A 19,410-nucleotide genomic window follows, 5' to 3' on the forward strand; every position below is an offset into this window, starting at 1 on the left:
GGAGAGGCCGAGCCTGAGCGTGAGGCTTCTCGGGCCATCGGAGCCACTCCCTCTGCCACTGACTGCACGTGAGGGCTCTGCAGGGAAGAACATCGTGGGCCTGGAGTCAAGGGCTCTTAGCTGCAGAAATAGTGGTTTATTGACAGGCCACCTTTCCCAGCCAGCCACTGCCCACCTGTGGGGCTCAGGGCCCATGGGTTGAACCCTGCAGTAGGTGGTTCTTCAGGCCCAAGGTCGTGGGGGTGGGCAGAGATACAGCCATGCTCGCTCACTGGAGGGCGGTTTCTGACAGTTCCCAGCAGCTCTGGCAGGTAATGGAAATAGCCCGCACCTGGGTGCCCACGGGCAGGGGCCAGCGGGGTTTCACAGTTTGGGATGTAAAAGGTGTTGTGTGTGAGGTTGGGGTCGGGCTGTAGCCCTGGGTGTTCACAGCCCAGGTGAGGATGCGTTGGGACGTGGCCACAGCACTAGGCCTGGCGGTGGAAGAGGCTGCCCGTGCGGAGCCTCCGCTTGAGCTCCTGCCAAAGCAGCTGCCACTCCCTCTGGGCGCCCTTCATGACTCCGCTGTTCTCTAGGGCTCGGCGGGACAGGTAGGGCAGCACCTCCATCACAGGGCCGTAAGGCACGTACTTGTACACGGGGTAGCCTGCCTGTCCTGCACACAGGGGTGGAGGCGGTGAGTCCCAGCACCTCCGCCCCTGCCCCCCGCCCCCCACCGGAAGCCCAGCTCACCTAGCGGGAAGCTTATCTGGTCGCACATACCCAGAAGCTGTCCGAAGTACACCTGGCAATCGGCGGGGTGCAGGCCCAGTTCCTCCATCCTGTGAACAGGCAGGGCGGTGGGTAAGACCCTCCCTCCACCCCCAGATCCCCACCCACAGGGTAGGGCGTGGGCATAGGCTCTCTCCTGCATAGACCAGGCCTCTTCCCTGCTGCTGCTGCCGCTGCCTCAACCCAAGGCCACCAACTGCCCCCCTTCCCCAGCCAGCCTCCCTCTTGCTGTGCTTGCTCCCCGATGGCCCCTTCCCTGCTGCCCACTATGACCCAGCAAGGCAGATTCACCCAGTGGCCAGCCCTTGGTGTGGCCTGGGAAACTCTCAGCCCTCCCACCATCCCCTTCTCAAACCCCTCAGAGTTCCGTTGCCTCTGTGTTTCCAGCCCTGTGACCCCACCTCCAGCTTCTCATCCTCCCCTTGCTGGCTGCCCTGTCCGTAAGGTAGTCACCAGGTACTGGTGGCAACTGAGCCTTTGGAAGGCGGGTGGTCTGAATTGAGGTGCACTGCAAGTGTCAAACACATGGGCTTTTGAAGACAGTGTGAAAACTGAATGTAAAAATATCTCACTGTTTTTCTGAAAACATGTTTAAATGGTACTATTTTGGATATGTGGGGTTAATTAAAATGTATATCAAAATTAACTTCATTTTTTTTTAACGTGGCTATGAAACATTTGGGGTTAATAGATGTGGCTCGAATTTCTATTAGTGCTACTCAGACGTTGAGGTGGGGGCCCCCAAATCTGTCCACACCCTCTCCTATCCTCACACCTCCCCTCGTAGGATCTTTAAAAAATTCCCAGGGTTTGAAATATCTGTGCATTAATGATTCCCACGTTTTTACCTCTGGCTTCCTGCACGTGCAGATACAGACTCAGCCTATCAGCACCAGCAGTCTATGGCCCGCCCCCATCCTTCCACCCCACAGGGGCGTGTTCCGCCTGGGTCCTCACACCCACCCAGGCTACAGGCTGGGCCTGCTGGTCCCCATCCCTGCCCTTGGAGCCCCCCTCCCTTCTCACTGTCTCAGGACCCCACCCCAGGCTTCCAGAGCACTTAGCGCCTCTTACCCTGGGCCTCCACATGAGGGGCACCCCAGACCGTTTCTCTCCTTCCCCCAGGGCTAGGCTCCAAGGTCGGGGCCCCAGTCTGCACAGTGTTGCCCAGTGTTGCCCAGCTTACATGTCTCTGTCCCCCGTGAGAGCAGGGCTGCCGCTGTGTTGCTGCCTGATGGTGGTGGGAACACTCATGTGGCGTCCTGCAAAAACTGACCCCTCCCCTGCTGCTGCCCCTTCCCTGCCAGTGTCCATGCCTGCTGCCATGTGACTGTAGCTTCGCCCAGCACAGAAGGAGGCTCTCTCCATCTGGACGGCAATATCTGGGCTGAGCATGACTTCCTTTAGCCAACAGAACGATAGCAAATGTGACATGGGCAGAGGCTTGCCCCCTCCAGGGCTTCTGGTAGCCTGAGACCACCTGTGGAGAAGCCTAAGCTGGCCTGTTAGGACACCCGACATGTGATGCAGTGCGCTTTGCTGTCCCAGCCACAAATGAGGCCATTTAGGGCCAACCAGACACCATGTGACCACGGATGCAGGATAGGCCCCGGGCAAGGCCAGCAGAAGCAGCCCGAAGCAGAGCCCAGCCCACACTGCTGGCTCACAGAACATACTGTGTTCAGGTGTCTGAATTTTGGGTTGGTTTGTTAACTCAGCCAAAGCTAATCTGACTGAGGTCTCTAATGTGTGGCATCAGAGGCCCACACTGCTGCCCCTGGGAAGACCAGCCCAAGGTGTTCAAGGCTCTGTGGCCCCTGAAGCAGGTGCACAGGACCTTGGCCTGGCGTGGGCCGCGGAGCCTGTGAGACGGGGAAGCGCTCAGCTGGCACTCAGCATGGGGGGAGCTGTGTCTAGGGCAGAAGGCCACCGCGGCCAAGATGGGGAGGCCACACATGCTCCCAGTAGCAAGATCCAGAAATCAGGTGAAAGGAAGCCCTTCTGAGGGCAGGTTATACCTTTAGACGTTTCACTGTCCTCGCCTAGTCAGTCTGAGTGGACTAGCCTGTGACAAAAACCTAAAACGGGGCAACCACAGGCTGCTGAGATGGTGATGGAAACCTCAGGAGGTCGGCACTGCCAGGCAGGAGCCAGGGCCTCTCTGTGCACGTCGTCTTGGGGTGGACCCTGGTGCCGCACGGACCACTTCTGATCACGGTTCCATCACAGAATTGTACTTTTAAGCCTAAGTGAGAGCCAGCTTTTAAAATTTTCAACTCAGCCCTGTGTTCCTTCAAAAGTCAAAGAAGCCAGAACTGGGGTTTCCCTGGTGATGCAATGGTTAAGAATTTGCCTGCCAATGCAGGGGACACAGGTTCGAGCCCTGGTCCAGGAAGACCCCACATGCCGCTGAGCAACTAAGCCCGTGCGCCACAACTACTGAGCCTGCGCTCTAGAGCCCATGAGCCACAACTACTGAGCCCGCACGCCTAGAGCCTGTGCTCCACAACAAGAGAAGCCACCGCAGTGAGAAGCCCGTGCACTGCAACGAAGAATAGCTCCCACTCGCTGCAACTAGAGAAAGCCCGCACGCAGCAACGAAGACCCAATGCACACAGCCAAAAATTTTAAAAATAAATTAAAAAAAAAAAAAAGAAACCAAAACTAATCTTCCCCAAGCACAAAAGGTGTCCCTGGCCATCCCACGTCCAGGGGTAGGATGGGGCGTCCAAGGAGGCCCCAGGGATGGAGGGAAGAAAGCGAAACAGTCCACCCAGCTAGGAAGCCAGTCAGAGCCAACCACCAGTGAGGAAACAGCCTGACCCCAGCCCAGCAGGACTCCAGAGGGAGCCTGGACACAGTCTGACCTCCACCTGGCAGCCCTGCTGGCCTCAGCGCTCCTGTTCACAACCAAGCAGCTGCAAATGCAGAGCATTAGAAATCGTGGCCTTTTAGTTGCAGTTTCACACCATGAAAAAGCAGCCCCAAAGCACGACATTAATGAATGGTTTAAGACGACCAGAGTCACCCTCCAGGCAGAGCCTGCAAGTGCCTCTGGGTGCACGCCCTGCACCTTCACTACTCGGCCCAAGCCTTGGGCTTGGGGTGCCCACTGTAGGAGGGGGTGCCCCTGCCTTGCTCCTGGGGAAGGCAAGGGCCAGCAAGGCCACTGCCCGCCCAGCTTCCTGTGGCGGGGGGGTGGGGGTGGGGGGAGCTAGGACCCCTGCTGTGGTCCAGTTTGGGTTAAGATATGAGATAAAAGAACGTGGTGATTGGAAATTCCCTGGCAGTCCAGTGATTAGGACTAGGCGCTTTCACTGCCTGGGGCCTGGGTTTGATCCCTGGTCGGGGAACTCCCAGAACACGGCCAAAAGAAAAAAATGTATATTTATTTCACCTCATTCCTATAACTGACTTATAAGGATGCTCCATGGGATAGGCATTCAAAGAGAAAACAGACTATCTTAAATTCTAAACACAGTTTAAAGTGTTGAGAAATTGTTTATAAATGAGGCGACACATCTGAGGGCTCCAACATTTCACATTTAAATTTCACCTAATGAAATTTATTTTTTAATTTGAAACTTTAGTAAGTCTGGTATTAATGTTAAAAACCCAAGTAACTGCAAACAGCCTTTTGGCTACTGCAGCACAACGCCCAGCCGGCCTCAGGGGGTCTGGGGGCCCTAAAGCCGCCACTTCAGCTCGTTTCACAGATGTCCCCCCAAAACCCACTGCCTGCCCACCAGGAGCGCCCAGCGGGAAGGGGGCGGGGCCAACCTGCACAGCGTGAAGCGCACGGTGTCCTCATTGTGCGAGGCCACCATCACTGCGGCCCTGGCGTTGTGCTTCAGCTCCTCCAGGACGTAGTTGAGGCACCTGTGGAGGGTGACGCGTGAGTCAGGCCTGCACAGCCCCTGCAGGGGCAGAGGCAGAGGCAGGTGCAAAACAGTAGACGATCCTGGCGTGGAATTAAAAAGCAAACAGGGGCTTCCCTGGTGGCGCAGTGGTTGGGAGTCCGCCTGCCGATGCAGGGGACACGGGTTTGTGCCCCGGTCCAGGAGGATCCTACATGCCGCAGAGCAGCTAGGCCCGTGAGCCATGGCCGCTGAGCCCGTGTGTCCGGAGCCTGTGCTCCACAACAGGAGAGGCCACAACAGTGAGAGGCCCGCATACCACACACACACACAAAAAAAGTGAACAGGCCTCGTGCCATTTGGGGAGGGATGCCGGGGTACAGCTCTCATCTTTATCAACCCAGGCAGTTCAGTAGACTTTTATATTAAAAAAAAAGGAAAAACCTTAATGGTTTTGGAAAAAGTAAAACAAAGGCAGAGGAGGTATTGGTTCTGACCCCCGGGTTGCTCCCACGTTGGACAGGGTCACGTTGGGTCAGCTCCAGCCCCTTCCCGGTTTCTCCCCCCACCCCCCCCCAGGAAGCTCTGAGGCTCCGGGAGCCAAAGAGGGCAGCGCACCTGTGGTACATGGCGTTGGTGGCCTCGTAGGTGGGGTTGATAGGGTCCTCATACCCAATCTCCAGGGCGCGGGCACGTTCCTGGGCCATGTATGCACCACGCACCAGCTTGGCCCCGAAACACCAGCCCTCTCGGCGAGCCAGCTCCACATCCAGGGTGACATTGTCGTAGGTGTCCTGTGGGCCAGAGCCGAAAGTTGAGGATGACCAGGATGGGCCCCCCTCCAGCCTGCGTCCCATAGGGCCTCCCTGGGGCCCGGGTGCCCCCCAGTGTGTAGTCAGCAGGGGCACTGGGGCCAGCAGCTGTGGTGACTTGGGGGCTGTCAGCACCTGCCTGGACCCCACGCACCCACTTCCCCTTGTCCCCGCAGCCCCTACACCCACCCCACCCTGAGTCCTCCAAACACCTGGCTGGTCCCCGAGCGGCCGCCAGAGTTTGTGCTCAAGGGTCCCTGAGGCACGCGCACGAGTCTGGGGAGGGGCCCAGAGCCTTCATCAGACCCTTAGAGGGAACCAAGTTAAAAAGGGCGGGAGTAAACAGTCACTCGAAATCTGGCGATTAAGGCACGTTACATGGACTCCAAAAGCTCCTTCATTGTCCTCCTGCCCCTTCAGCACCCTGTCTGGGGTCTGAGGCCCAGGGGACGGGTCCGCTGGCAGCTGGTCCTGGGGGCCTGTCTCCCCGCGGCAGACGCTGGGCGCACCTTGAGGTAGCACTGGTATGTGTTGAAGATGAGTGGCCTCTCCACATTGAACCTGCGCTGCATCTCCAGCGTCAGGCGGCTGATGGCCGGCTGGAAGTAGGTCTGCTCGGCATCCACCATCAGCCGCACACCCACCTCGCTGGCTTTCTGAGGGGCACGGCGGGGAGAGAGGGTCTGTCTGGGGCCCGGGTGACACGGGTGGCCCCCCCACCCCGGCACATCCCAGGGTCCTCGACCTTGGCCAGGACGTCCATCCTCTGGAGCATCCTCGTCATCTGCCGTTCCTCCTCCTCGGTGAACCGCGACAGCAGAGGCTCCAGCTGTCCTGTCTGAGGGGGCAGCGCAGTCAGGCCACGGCAGGGCTCCACATCTGGGCTCTCGAGGCCAGCGCTCCCCCCCGTCCCGTGGGCAGCCTCTCGCCCCTGGTGCAGGGCCTACCAATACCCAGTGGCTGGTACCCGGGACCAGTGGGCCTCATCCCCGCACCCCCTTCTCCACCTGCCACCCTGTTTGCGCATTAAGGTCAGTGTCCTGTCCAGGGTCCCGTCCAGGGTCCCGCCGGCCACACAGCGTCCCATAACCGCGCTGCCCACCAGCACACCCTTCCTCACGGGGCTGGCTGCCCCAGGTCAAGCCTGCACCCAAGGAGTCGTCTCCCACGGCCTGCACAGGATCCTCACGATGGGTCCCCCTTCTGTTCCTGCGCAAAGTTCAGGAAGTGACCCTTGACCCACCCAATCACCTGGAAAGACTCAGCCCCTAGCAGGCAGAGGACATGGAAGAAGAACTGTGCCTACAGGCAGACTTGGCTGGCCACACATCACAGACTGACATGCAACAGGGGGCCGGAGGCATCGGCCCCAGATGGTGGCACTCAGGGCGCTGGGCAGGTCAGCAGTAGGCACCCACCCTGCAGGTCCGTGAAGCACGGGGGGCCCTCTGCTTGCCCCGCTTGCCCACTAACACTGCCCAGGGCACTCCCGGCGAGGCCTCAAGCACACCCCTCCTGGGCCCTCCGTCGCCAGGCTGGAGCTTGTGAAAGGCAGCGTCTGTGGGGTGTTTCCCAAGGCACCTCTGCTGCTTCCTCCCATCCCAGCTCAGTGGTGCATTCAAGCACGGCCACAAATGCCCGATCACCCTCCCAGGGGCAGGTGGAGTCTCATTTTTCTCCCCCGAACACAGGCCAGTCTAGCGATTTCCCTTTTAACAAACAGCACTGGGCAGAAGGGACGGCGTGGATCTCCTGAGGCTCGACTAGAATAGGTAACAGCTTCCGCCTGGCCTGTGGGGACACTCATCCTGGGGACCCAGCACCACTCTGAGGAAGCCCTGGCGGTGTGAGCGGGGACCCTCCGTGACGACCCTGCGAGAACCGTGAGGTGGGGGGGCACAGATGCGCACAGCGTCACCTGCATGTTGGGGACCACCAGGTGCCTGGAGAGCTCGGTCCTGCTGTCAATGAGGCTGCCCCAGTCCAGCAGGTCCAGGGTGCTGTGGGAGAACGCGCGTCAGCATGTGGACCCACGGCCTCACCACGGCCCCAAACCAGCCCCCTCCCTGCAGGAGCACCCCCAGACCCAACCCCACAGAACCTGCCTCAGTGCTCAGTTTTGAAAGACTGGTAAAATGTAAACATGGTCCTCTGTTTAAAAAAACAGAAACCAAAACATGAATATTCTTACATCAGGGCTGAGACCACCCAGGCCACATCAGGCTCGGGGAACAGCTGGACACGGGAGACCAGGCAGGAGGGGACGGCACACTGCCACCAGCCCCCAGCTCCTCACAATGAGGCTTGGGACCCTCCGGGATCTCAGCTGCCCTCACCCTTCACCCGCCTGCCAGATGGGTCCTGGGATGGCTGGGTATGGCACCCTCACTCCACAGCCCAAATAATTCTGTAAGAAGCCCTAGGGTTCAAGGGGGCCCATGCCCTGGAAGAGGTCGACCAGGATTGGAGGAAGGCCTTGGGGCTAAGCCAGAACCTTGGCTGAACCAGGGCGGCCGCTCCCGAAATCTCAGCCTGGGGGCTACTCTTACCCAGACACGCCAAGGGTCTCCACAGTGAACCAGTTCTCAATCTCCATCCGGGACGCGATGCCCATCTTCACCACGCTTTCCTTCAGAAGCAAGAGGGCGTTGGCCCCACTGCCATCTCCCAGCCCTGCTCACGAACATCTCCTGCCCCTGCCTGCTGGCCTGTGATGCTAGGCTGACTTTATTATGCCAGTACTGAGACTGGCTACACTTCTGCCTTGGGTTTCTGCTCCAGAGATAGTCTCTCCCCGCTGCCCACCCCCCCACACCTGCCCATCCCTGCGGGTCCACAGAGCTCGGCTACTGGCAGGGCCAGCCCCGCTCCAAGCCTCCCACCCAGCACATCCTCCATCTCTGCTCAGATTCCCTCCCCACCAACCCAGCAGCTGGGGGCTGGGCAGCAGGCCCTGGGAACCCACCTCGGACACTGCCTGGCCAATTCCTTCTGGGCAGGGCTCCTCCCTGGCCCACCTTCTCACACCCACCACGGAGCAGCGGCCTCACCTGCAGTGCAGCCACCTCCAGCTTCGTGTCCATGGCAGCCAGCCCGGCCTTGCCCTGCTCTGCGGCCATTTGGTGGAAGAACCGTCTCCACTTGGTCAGCACATCTGAGAACTGCAGCTGCGGATGCGGGCCTGAGCTGCCATCCCAGGCGCACATCCAGCCCCCTCCCAGGACCCCCGTGTAGCCCGAGCCACCCCATCCCACCCGTGTGCCTGGCTCCCAGGGCCAAGGCACCAGCACACAAGCTTTCACTTAACGCTCACGGCAGCCCCAAGTTCTTACAAACTCCCTGTGGGTGGAAGGATTTGACACTTACCAGAAACTGGGGTCTCCCCAGTGCAGTGAGCTTAACGGCTGAGAAGCCATCCTCGCTGGCACCACCTATGAGAAGCCACAGGAAGAGCCGTCAGTGCTGGGGGGTGGGGGTGCGGGACCCTGAGCCTGCGCCCGGAATCTGTGCCACTCAAGAGTTAGGACACTTCTTGGGACGTCCTGGTCGCACAGTGGTTAAGAATCCGCCTGCCAGTGCAAGGGATGCGGGTTCAAGCCCTGGTCCGGGAAGATCCCACATGCCGCGGAGCAACTAGGCCCGTGCGCCAAAACTACTGAGCCTGCGCTCTAGAGCCCGCAAGCCACAACTACTGAGCCCGTGTGCCACAACTACTGAAGCCCGCGCGCCTAGAGCCCGTGCTCCGCAACAGTAGAAGCCACTGCAATGAGAAGCCTGCGCACCGCAACGACGAGCAGCCCCCGCTCGCTGCAACTAGAGAAAGCCCGCATGCAGCAACGAAGACCCAACGGAGCCAAAAAGAGAAAAAGAAAAAAAAAAGAAAAAAAGAGTTAGGACACTTCTCATTGACATATGACAGACTTCAGGAGGCAGGCGGTGGCCGTTCTTCCTATTAGTTACCTACAACACATGGTACTGGGTCTACCTTGCACCTGGGCCCTGAGACCCCTAGAGCACGAACAATCCAGCCACCCGATGAGACGGTGCAGTGGCACCAGCGCATCTTTCTCCCTTGCCCACCAGGCCCAAGCAGGCCCACGGTGGCCATGCTTCCCGGGCAGGCTGCCTGGCCCTCAGAAGCAGCTCTGGTGGCTGCCTGGCAATCTCAGGCCGAGGGGCGTGGCAACAGGAGGGGAGAGCCCACCGAGGACCCAGACGCCTGGGCTGGCTGACCACCCATGGCAGAAGGACAACGACCCTACGCAGCCCGCAAACACCCTGCACTCGGCTGCTCCAGATGCCCCACCATGCAGGTGGGAAACGGTGACTCAGCAGGGTTTGAGTTTGCCATGTGGGTCCAGGAATGCAGTGGGCAAAGGAGCTGGTGATGCCTGCCCACTCAATCCCTGCCTGTTTCCTCTCCAATGCCCTCGGCACCCGGGGCTGCCCCTAGGGGTTCACCGAACACAGAAACGCCCAGCAGAGCACAAGCTGGAGGCAGAAGGCACTCAACCACCACCGCCATTCTCTCCTCTGGCTTCTGGAAGCCCATGACACACATCTTTGCTTCTGTGGGGCCCTCCCTGTCTGTCTGCCCCCAGGCAGAGTGGGCAGGGAACCAAGAAGACGCCCCTGGCACTGGACACTGGGCAGCCAGGTGTCTGCCTGACCGCCCGGGGTGCCCAGCGCTGCTCCTAGGAGGCTGCCTCCGGGCATTGCTCACTCCCACTCCTTAAAGTGTTCAGAAGGTGTGGGACCCACTAACAGGAGGGCTGCTGGCGACCTGATGGACGCTGAGGCCTCTGTGACCTCGCGGCTTAACTCACCTCCCTAGCAGGTGTTCCCACCCAGAGGCCACACGGGGAAGAATTCTCTTTTAAAGAGGACGTGGCACCAGCTCCCGGAATGGTGTGGCCCTCGGCAGAGCCAGGGGTCATGTGACAAGAGTCAAGCCCCTGCCTGGGACTGGGGGCCACTTGGCCCACTGACAGGCCCACATCTGAACACCTGGTACCCAGGAGAGGGGAGGCGCCCTCCTGTGGGCAGCCAGGCTCCTCAGGAAGGAGCTGGACTCAGGTGTGAGACCAGGTCATCCTCAGGACCAAGGCCACAGAGATGGGGACGGAGCCCTGAGCAAACACTCCAGGCCCGGGCTTGTGTTCCCACACCAGCATCTCCTCGAGTGGAGGTCAGCCCAGGCTGGGCCTGGCGGGTGGCAGGCCAGCGACAAGCAGGACCCCACCTGAAGCCTCGATGCAGCGTAGGAACGTCTCCATATGGCTGTCACACTTGGCCTCGCTGGCGTAGAAGTAGGTGCGGGCGCTGACAACGCCATCCCTGCGGTCTCCGAATGCCCGGTGGGCCTGGAACTGCTTCTCCCTCTTACTGGTGCCTGGAGAGGTGGGCATCCGGCCTGAGCCACCTCCCCACACCCCCAAGCCCGCATCCCGCCACCAGCGCCGCACTCCAGCTCCAGCCCCATCCCACCCCGAGCCCACGGCCCCCTGCCTGTGCTGCTCCCCAAACCCGCCCATCCTGGCGCCCACTCTTCCTTCTTGGGTCACCCTAGTCATGTGGCAAACCCAGGGCAGGAAGGCAAAGCCCAGACCCACCGAGGGCCGAGTGCACCGGCCCCCCAGGTGGGCCGTAAGGATGTGTCAGCCACTCATAATGACGGCCTGGGTGCCCAGGGACACGGGGAGGAGCCGGGGGTGTGTGCGGGTGGGGAGCGGGCTCGTTCCTGAATGGCTGCCTCCCACTCACCATGGCCGTCCCTCTCCGATGCTGAGGTACAGGACCTGCAGGAGGGAAGAAGAGGGAGAGGGTCGCGGTCATGCCACCTCAGGTACAAGTGACAAACACGTCCCATTGAGGAGGCACAGGTGGGAGGAAGTAGAGGCTGAGCCCTGACCCTGACCCAGGAGGGCTGAAGAGGAAGGCAGGGTCACCTGGCCAGGTAAGAGTGACTCACGCCACCCCACCCACCCCCAGCCTCCGGGGTCACCTTCTCTGAGCCTGGCAGCCTGCAAGCCCTGCTCCGGAGGAACCTGGGTCTCCCCCCTGGGTGAGGCCCCCTCCCTACACTGGGTGAGGAGGAAATAAAGCAATACACAGCCCAGTAGGTCCTTGAGGCCGGCTAGCCATGGGGTATTCCTTCCTGTGAGGAAAAGGCGGGGCGCGGCCCAGTCAGGGCTGAGGATGGCGGAGAGAGGGAAACCACCAGCTTCCTGATCCCCAGAGCCAAGGAGCGGGGCCCCTTGCTGTGCCCTCTGCCCACAGCCGGCCCCACCTCCACCCACGCTCCTCAGGATTATTTTCAAACCAGCAACCACAATTTATTTTTTTAATGCAAACCCTCCCCTGGCCATCATACCTGAATATACCCAGTCCTCATGAGGACCGGACAGAAAGGGCACCTGTAAGGCCCGATGCAGGCCGCCCCGCAGCTGTGGCCCACTGAGGTGGAGGCATGACATGGCACCCGCCATCTGCATCAAGGCAGGGGCCTCATCCCAAGGTTGGCAGCTGCGGAAGGCTCGGGCCTGCTCTGTCACCACACAGCCCATAACCTGCAGGTATCCACCTTCTAGGCAGACTGCCCTCCACTGAGGGGACACCACTACCCAGAGGCCCCCAGGGGCCCGGGGCCGTGTGATGGTCCCAATTAGCATTTCCACAGCTGGCCTTCTACCCTCCAAGCCCCAGCCCAGCTCCAAAGGCACAGGGGAGCCAGCCGGCCACACAGCCACGTGATCAGGGGCAGTGGCCTATCCCAGAGCAGACAGTACTTAGCATGGGCGGGGCTGCACTCTTAACCAGGCCCGGCGAGTGGATCACGAGGAGACAAAGATGGCAGTTACCAGGCTGGGGGGAAGGGGAGTGTTGTGTCACCATGAAGAGAAGAGCATGCTCTGTACACACACACACGTGCAGACACATGTGCACACATGCACACACGTGCAGACACATGCGTGCACATGTAAGTGCACGGGCCAAGATGTGGAGGAGGGAATGGAGTGCCCCCGGGGGCAGGGGGCAGGAGAGGACTGCAGGAGCAACCCAGGGGCTTGCAGGAGTGGCAGGAAGACCCCAACCATCCCCTCAGCCACCTCCAAGCTCAGCTCTGCATCAGGTAATTTGTTGGCTGGACACCTTTTAGAAAAAAGTGAAAAGTGAGGGGAGACCACGCCATCCGCCCTCACACCAGCTCTCCCCTGGTGAAACGCAGGAGGCAAGAGAAGAACACAGAAAAGCCTGTGGGCTCCCAGGCCCTGGCTCCAGGCAGCACCCAAGACGCTGTGCACACCAGTCCCGAGGAGCGGCCTCCACCCTGGGGACCAAGGCCCAGGCCTCGCCCCCAGCCAGCCCTGGGTTTGCACAGCCAGGACACACACACCTGCTGGCCACACTGTCCCCAGCCATCCTCATCACAACCTCATCACAGCCAATCATTGAGAGGAACCCAGCCCTGCGCCCTCTCCCCACGGCCCTCAGCCTGCTGGGGGGACCCTGCGAGGCTCCTCTCCTAGAGTTAGGTTCCTGGCCTCTGCCTTCTAACAAGTGTTCTGGGAAACACCATCCCACCCCCTCCCTGGATGGCTATTCTCCCTCCTGCGCCTCTGGCCTCCTACCTCCTGCTTCCTAACCTGGGGAAGCCCCACGGACCCCCTCCTCCCAGGGCCGTGTCCTCAGGGCACCTGCTGGGCCTCTTGCATGTTCAGACGCCCCCATCTTTTCTGTGCCTCTTATGGTTATGCCTGGGGCAGGGCCCCACCGCCTGCGCTCGCTCCCCGCCCCACCCCACTCCACTCCACTCCTGTGGCTTTAACTTGGGGCAGTGGCCTCTACATCATTCCCCAGAGCAGGGTCTAGGGGCTCCGTTCCCCACACAGGGGCTCCTGATGGAGAATGCGTGGCATCTCGATGGCGTGGATGTTCGATCAGTGCCTATGAGCCTGGTTCTGCACCCTCAGCCAGGCTCCACCGAGCACACAGGGCTGCCTGGCAGCAGCCCTGCCACTGGCATCGGACGGCGGCCACCAAATTAGGACAGGAAGGGACTGCTGTTCACGTCCCAAAGCCCACAAAGCAGGGCTCCTGCAAGACAAGGGGCACCAACAGCAGGGTGGCCCCGGGTCACAGGCTCCAGTGCCCATGGAAGGGCGAAGCCGGCCCTCCTCCCAGCGCTCCCCTGCAGGGCAGGGAGGAAGCCAGGCAGATCGCCCTGGGAAGGAAGTCTTTTCATACCAGAGAGAGAAAATCCCACTGTGAAACCACCAGCCCTCACCCAGACCCAGCGGGGATACAGTCCATTAGTTATTCAACAGGCAGCCTCAGTGCAGGCTGCAGCCCCAGCCCACAGCCCCCCTAGGAACACCGGGGCGCTGAGCTGGAGAACCCCGCCTTCAAGACAGCAAATCACAAGGCAGGGGCTTGGCTCCCCAGGCCAATCCACCAGCAGCTCAGCTCGGACATTCCGTTCCCAGGGCAGGAGCCTCATGTGACGCCTTCCCCTCCCCTCCGTGCCCCTCCCCCTCCCCTCCGTGCCCCTCCCCCTCCCCTCCGTGCCCCTCCCCTCCCCTTCCCTCCCCTTCCCTCCCCGCCCCACCCCACTCCTTCCCTCCCCAGGCCAGAGCAAACACCAGAGCTTGAGACAGGGCAGGTTACTCAGCAAGCCTCCCAAGCCTCACACGGTCAGGTGCGGCTGCTGTCAGGACTTAGGGGCCCAGATGCCAGTGAGGGGTGGAGGGGTGCAGGCACCAGCCCAGAACTGGGCGTTTTGCAAAGAAAGGGCTGGTTCTGCCTGGATCTCCCATGAGGCTCCTACTTCAGGAAGCAGAGGGTGAAATGGTCCTTGAGTTCTGTCCTATGGCCCAGGAGGGTGGGTCGGGGGACGCCCATCTGTCCCCATACTCACTGCCCAGAGAACGGGCCCTGCAGCCAGCTGGTGACCTCGGCAGGAGCCGCTGGGCTCGCCTGCCACACATGTGCTCCTGGCAGCACATTCCCTTTTCCTCGGACCCCCAGGCAGTCTCCACACCCACCAGGTGGGGCCCACCTGCTAATCAGGAAATCACCTCAGGGGCCAGGCAAGGGTGGGACAGTGGGACCTGCCCAGTAGGTCAGAATCCCCAGAAGAGATGCTGCAGGAGAGCAGGAAGCCAGAGCACCCCCAACACCAGTGTCAGCAATCCCATTTTGTAAACTGCTGGGTAGCACCCAGCAGCCACCATTGAGTCACGGACACTCAATTCTGCCCCTGTAGGGTGAGAGCACTTTGAATTTCACATAATTTTCACGTGTCACAAAACATTACTCTTGCTTTGTTTCAACCATTTAAAAATACAACAATGATTCTTAGCTTGCAGACCGTACAAAACCAGGCTGATCGGGCTGGGGACCAGAGTCTGCTGACCCCATCCTCGCCCCTCCTCCAGCTTCGGCACACAAGGCCTCGGTGGAAGCCCAGAGCTGTCATCCTCACGGGGCAAGAACACAACCCCAGGCAGACCCAGGAGGGCTGCCGTTAGTCAGGTGGACAGAGCTCTCCCAGCCAGGCCCAGCCCAGCCCCGGTGTGCTGGGGCTGCCAGCAGGTGCCACGCGGGCCTTACTCCATCTCCTTGCGTTCGGCCTCCTCGGGGGTCAGGTCCTCCTCCACACCATAGTCCAGGATAGAGCCCACGCCGAAGGCCCTGTTGTGCTGGATCAGGGGCCGGATGGACTCCTGGTCCTCACCAGCCACAAACTGCCCGTAGAAGGTCATCTTCATCAGTCTGTCGAACAACCTTTGCCCCAGAAGTCTCCTGGCAAGACGGAGCAACTGAAAGGTAAAGGGCAGCGGCTATGCTGGGCCACCTGGCCTCCCATGTCCCCAGCAGGACACTCCTGCTCCCCCACCCGCCCGTCACAAAGCCTTGACGTGCTCTCCCCAGGGCCAAACTCGGCTCATGGCCTTGGTTTTACGGTGACACCACCCGAAGCAGATTGTTTCTCTGCTCACAGTGAGTGTCCATGCCCCGCTCCTCATGCAGGGTGGCCAGTCCTAGGCGCTGCTCTTGCCTCCCTGCCCTGCACGCTCATGGGTGACCCCAGTGGCACATGGCAGTCGCCTGACTACCGCTCGGTGGATAAAGAAGTGAACGGCAGCTCTCTCTGGGAACAGCAGTGGGCGTGTTCATAACATTCTCTGTATCCACACCTCTGCAGGTTATGCTGGGGAAGAGGGGGATTTGGTGTGAGTTTCTAGAAGGTGAGAACCCAGATTTTTCAATGTTTTGTTCACTGCTTATTCCAAGTCCCTAAAACAGTGCCTGGCAAGGGGCCGGCCCTCCAGTGGGTGCTGAACAGATGAACACACAAAACTCTGAGTGAGTATGAGTTCCGCTGGAGAAAGCATAGGCTAAAAGTGAGCCAGGTAACCACCCACAAAGGTCTGGGAGATGACCATCCACCCGGGACCAGCGGGGACTCACACGCTCATCCAGCCCGCAGCCGGCCGGCAGCCCGAGAGTACGTCCCCCAGGGGAAGACAGCCTCCCAAACGACCCAGCTTTCTCCTCCAATCATATCTCGCCACACCCCAAACTTCTGCCATCATCATTCAAATGTCCCAAGCAACTGCCTCCTGCCCGACACAATTTTAGGGTGAACAGAACAGATGACAGGGCTCCCATCCTAGTGGCAGGGAGACCCAGAAGGAGGGAGGGGCAAGGTACCTCCATGAAATTCAGAATGGGGGTGAGGGAGTGCCGGCCAGGGCAAGGGCGGGAGGTGTTTGCTGACTTAGATCCAGGGTGCAGGGCTTGCCAGGCTAGGAGGTGACGCGGTGCTCCTGCACTGGGGACAGTGGTGGGAAGGAATGAGGTCAAGGAGGGGCAGGGGGATGACCACTGGGAGGACACACCCACCATCTGTCTGGGAATTCCTGTGTCTGCTATCCCCAGCTCCAGCTCCAAGGCAGGAACAGTCTAAGGTTTCTCAAACCCAGTGAATAACAGAACCCCACTTTTCTGTGAGGAACATCTCTTGGGATCAGGGTCTCAGGGAGCAATCTCTAGTCTAAGCAAAAGCATGAGTCAGTCACATACCTTCATCCACAAACCAGTCCCAAACAGCCCAAGCCTCTCAAAGGCCGACACACCTGAACTGTGGCTGGCACCCAGACGGAGATGCTTAAGGAGCCGTGCGGCAACAAGAGGGAGGGTGAAGGTTTCCAGGCCATCACCTCTGTCTGTGCCGTGTCTGATTTTATTGCATCTCATTATTTTTATAAAGAAGAAGAGAAATGGAAAGTGGAAGTGCCAACCCGGGAGACGGGCAGGCCTCCTCCACCTCACAAGAGCCCTAGCCAGCAGTCACGAGTCTGTGGGTCAGAGCACTCTAGCAGGAGGAAAAGCCAGGTCTTGGATATATCAGAGTTCACCCCAGAGGCAGGCGAGGCAGAAACAGGGACCTGAAAGCCAGCATTCAGCTCTGGAAAAACCCGGACATCATACACGTCAATTCTGAGGACTGTCAGAAACAGTGTGTGTGGAAGTGGGCCAACTGTCTACTCTAGGGCCGGCAAACTTTCCCGCCCAGGAACACGTGGTAAATAATTTAGGGCCACCCAGTCTCTGTCATAACTACCCAACTAGCATGAAAACAGCTCCAGCCAACGTTCATAGAAGGAGCAGGAGCAAGGCTGATGCTGAGATGTGGTCCAGGGGTCATGGGCTGGTGACCTCCCGCTCCCCTCCTGTTCCCCTATTGTCAGAGGGAACAACAGGGAAGGCCACCCAGGTAACCTGAGCTGGTCACCGACCCTCTCACCCTGGCAAAGGGGAAGCCAGCCTGTCACAGAGGGCTATGGAAGCACATGGTGCAGGGCTGGCAGTTTTAAGCCAACTCCAGAGCAAAACAGCCCCTTTAAAACCATCCTGGCATCAGGCGTGCCCTGGGGTGGCACTACCTGAGACGAGGGTAGCCCCACCTCTTCCCCAGGTAGGAACATCCTTCATGGATTTAGAAACTTGCACTAGTAACACAAACACCTTAAAAGACTCAAAGACATGTCTGCAGAGCGAGGACGGGTAAAGCCGGTTCTCTCCCCTCCCTGACTGCCCCTTCCCCCACATTCTCCTGCACTGGCTCACACCCAAGCACAGAGGCTTTCATCAGGGAAGACCTTAATTTTCTAAACCCTTCTCAAAAAGGCCTGCCTTCGGGCAAGTGCAGGCCCCCACTGGGTCCTGAGCCAATGCCACAGCTCAAACTGGGCTCCTGCAGGCTGACACTCCCTGGGGCATGAGCTGCACAGACCTGCACTGGCTCAGCAGGAGGAATTTTTGCTGCAGGCCAGAGCACAAGAAGGACCAGGTTCTGGTGAGCGGCCCACTACTCTAATTCTGGCCTCTGCCCCGTCTCCTCCAGCACCAGGCACCAAGGCCACTGTCACCAGTGGGACCACCAGCAATGATGACAGGGGGAACAGGTCCCACGGAAGGCAGGCAGAGCGCACCACACAGTTACCGGGCTCCTTAAGGATGTCCCCAGGGCACAGGTAGAACACGAGGGGAGCGTGGGAGAAGCCTCCTTGCTCCTCCAGGCACCCACAGCACAGTCACAGTGCACTGGCACTTGCCCCAGGCAGGCACCCAAGGGACGGTGGAGCTGACATGTCCCTCCCATTGTTGCCCATAGTACCCGAGGACCCACAACTCTGCTGGCTTCTCTGCTGGTTTTGAACCTAGCACCTTCAGAGCCACCCAACTCTAACTCTGCCCTCATCACCCACCCACCTTTGGTGGCCTCACCTTCCTGTATGCCCAAGGTGTGGCTTGGTGCTCCTCCTGGGTCCAGTCTCCCTAGCCTCTGCCCGGAGCTAAGGTGCGCTCAGCACAGTCTCACTGAGAAGTCCACACCACCTGCTTGAAGTGCCTTCAGGACCCTCAGCACCAACTGGACCCTTGCTTTTAAATCGTTCCCAGGATCACCTTGACCAAGAGTGGCTAAGACACTTCTGCTTTTCACTTCCCCAAAGCCCTCACACTTTTCAATGTAACTGTGTTAAAGTTTCAAAAGTCGGATATTTGAGCAGCAAGCGTCCCATTCTCCCTCAACATTGTCTGTTCAGAGTGACCATGTCTGGGGATCCCCTGGGTCACAGCGTCCAAGAACTCTGGGGTCCCAGGCTATGAGCCGCTCAGTACGGCCAGGCTTCCCTTTGGGCAAAATAGACGACACTCAATTTTAAATTTCGGGTGAACACTGTGTATTACTGCAAGCAGCATATAGCTTAATATTTAAATTAATCTTTGTTTTTAGCTGCCAGTAACTGACACGTAGTAAAATTCACGGGCCCGAAAGGGCGTGCAGGATACACCTTCCTTCCTGACTTCCCGGCCACAGGCGATGCTCCAGAGGCCCCGCTTTCCACTTTGAAACTTCATAATGGCTCCCAGGACCGGCGAAGGCCCGCGGGGCCCTGGCCGCACTCCACCCCCAGCGTCCCCGAGCCCCAGCACACCTGCTCGTGGCGCGCCAGCAGCGCGGGCGAGGCGCAAAGGCGCAGCACCAGCAGGCTGCGCGCCAGCTCCCAGCTGCGCCGGCTCCGGTATGCCTCCTGCGTGTTGCCGAAGTCCACGGCGGGCACTGGCGGCCGCGCGGCCTCGGCCGCCCCGCGCCCCCGCACGGCTTCCAGGCCCGCGGCGTGCTGCTCGCGGGTCGCCGGCGCTGTAGACAGCGGGGCTCGGCGGGAGAAGGCGGAGCGTAGCACGGGGAAGGCTCGCCTAAGACTCATGGCTGTTGTGCATGTGCCCCTGGGCCGATTAAGTACGCGCCGCCAGCCCCGCCCCGCGCTCGGCCCCGCCTTTTCCCGAGAGGCCCTGCCCCGCGCTTGGCCCCGCCCTCGGTCGCGCCCCACCACACCCCGAGCTCGAGCCTCGCCCTCTCCCCCGGAGGCTCCGACCCGCGAGTTCCTGAAAAGTGT

General features: G+C 60.0%; 1 protein-coding gene across 1 annotated transcript; it reads right to left on the bottom strand.

Annotated features, from left to right (window-relative positions):
• Nucleotides 1-121: 121 nt before the first annotated feature.
• Nucleotides 122-19,256, bottom strand: LOC114896124 (proline dehydrogenase 1, mitochondrial). Its single transcript, XM_029224013.1, has 14 exons — nucleotides 18,949-19,256; nucleotides 15,053-15,261; nucleotides 11,204-11,238; nucleotides 10,683-10,832; nucleotides 8,807-8,871; nucleotides 8,491-8,607; nucleotides 7,990-8,069; nucleotides 7,359-7,440; nucleotides 6,186-6,278; nucleotides 5,950-6,096; nucleotides 5,247-5,422; nucleotides 4,552-4,650; nucleotides 733-821; nucleotides 122-655 (listed from the first exon to the last, which is right to left on the bottom strand). Exons 1-14 carry the CDS (start codon nucleotides 19,219-19,221, stop codon nucleotides 468-470), a joined length of 1,803 nt encoding a protein of 600 aa, XP_029079846.1. The 5' UTR covers nucleotides 19,222-19,256; the 3' UTR covers nucleotides 122-467.
• Between the last annotated feature and the right edge of the window lie 154 nt (nucleotides 19,257-19,410).

Source organism: Monodon monoceros, unplaced genomic scaffold (genome assembly GCF_005190385.1).
Source record: "Monodon monoceros isolate NGI ecotype Baffin Bay Population unplaced genomic scaffold, NGI_Narwhal_1 Super_Scaffold_1, whole genome shotgun sequence".
NCBI lineage: Eukaryota > Metazoa > Chordata > Mammalia > Artiodactyla > Monodontidae > Monodon > Monodon monoceros.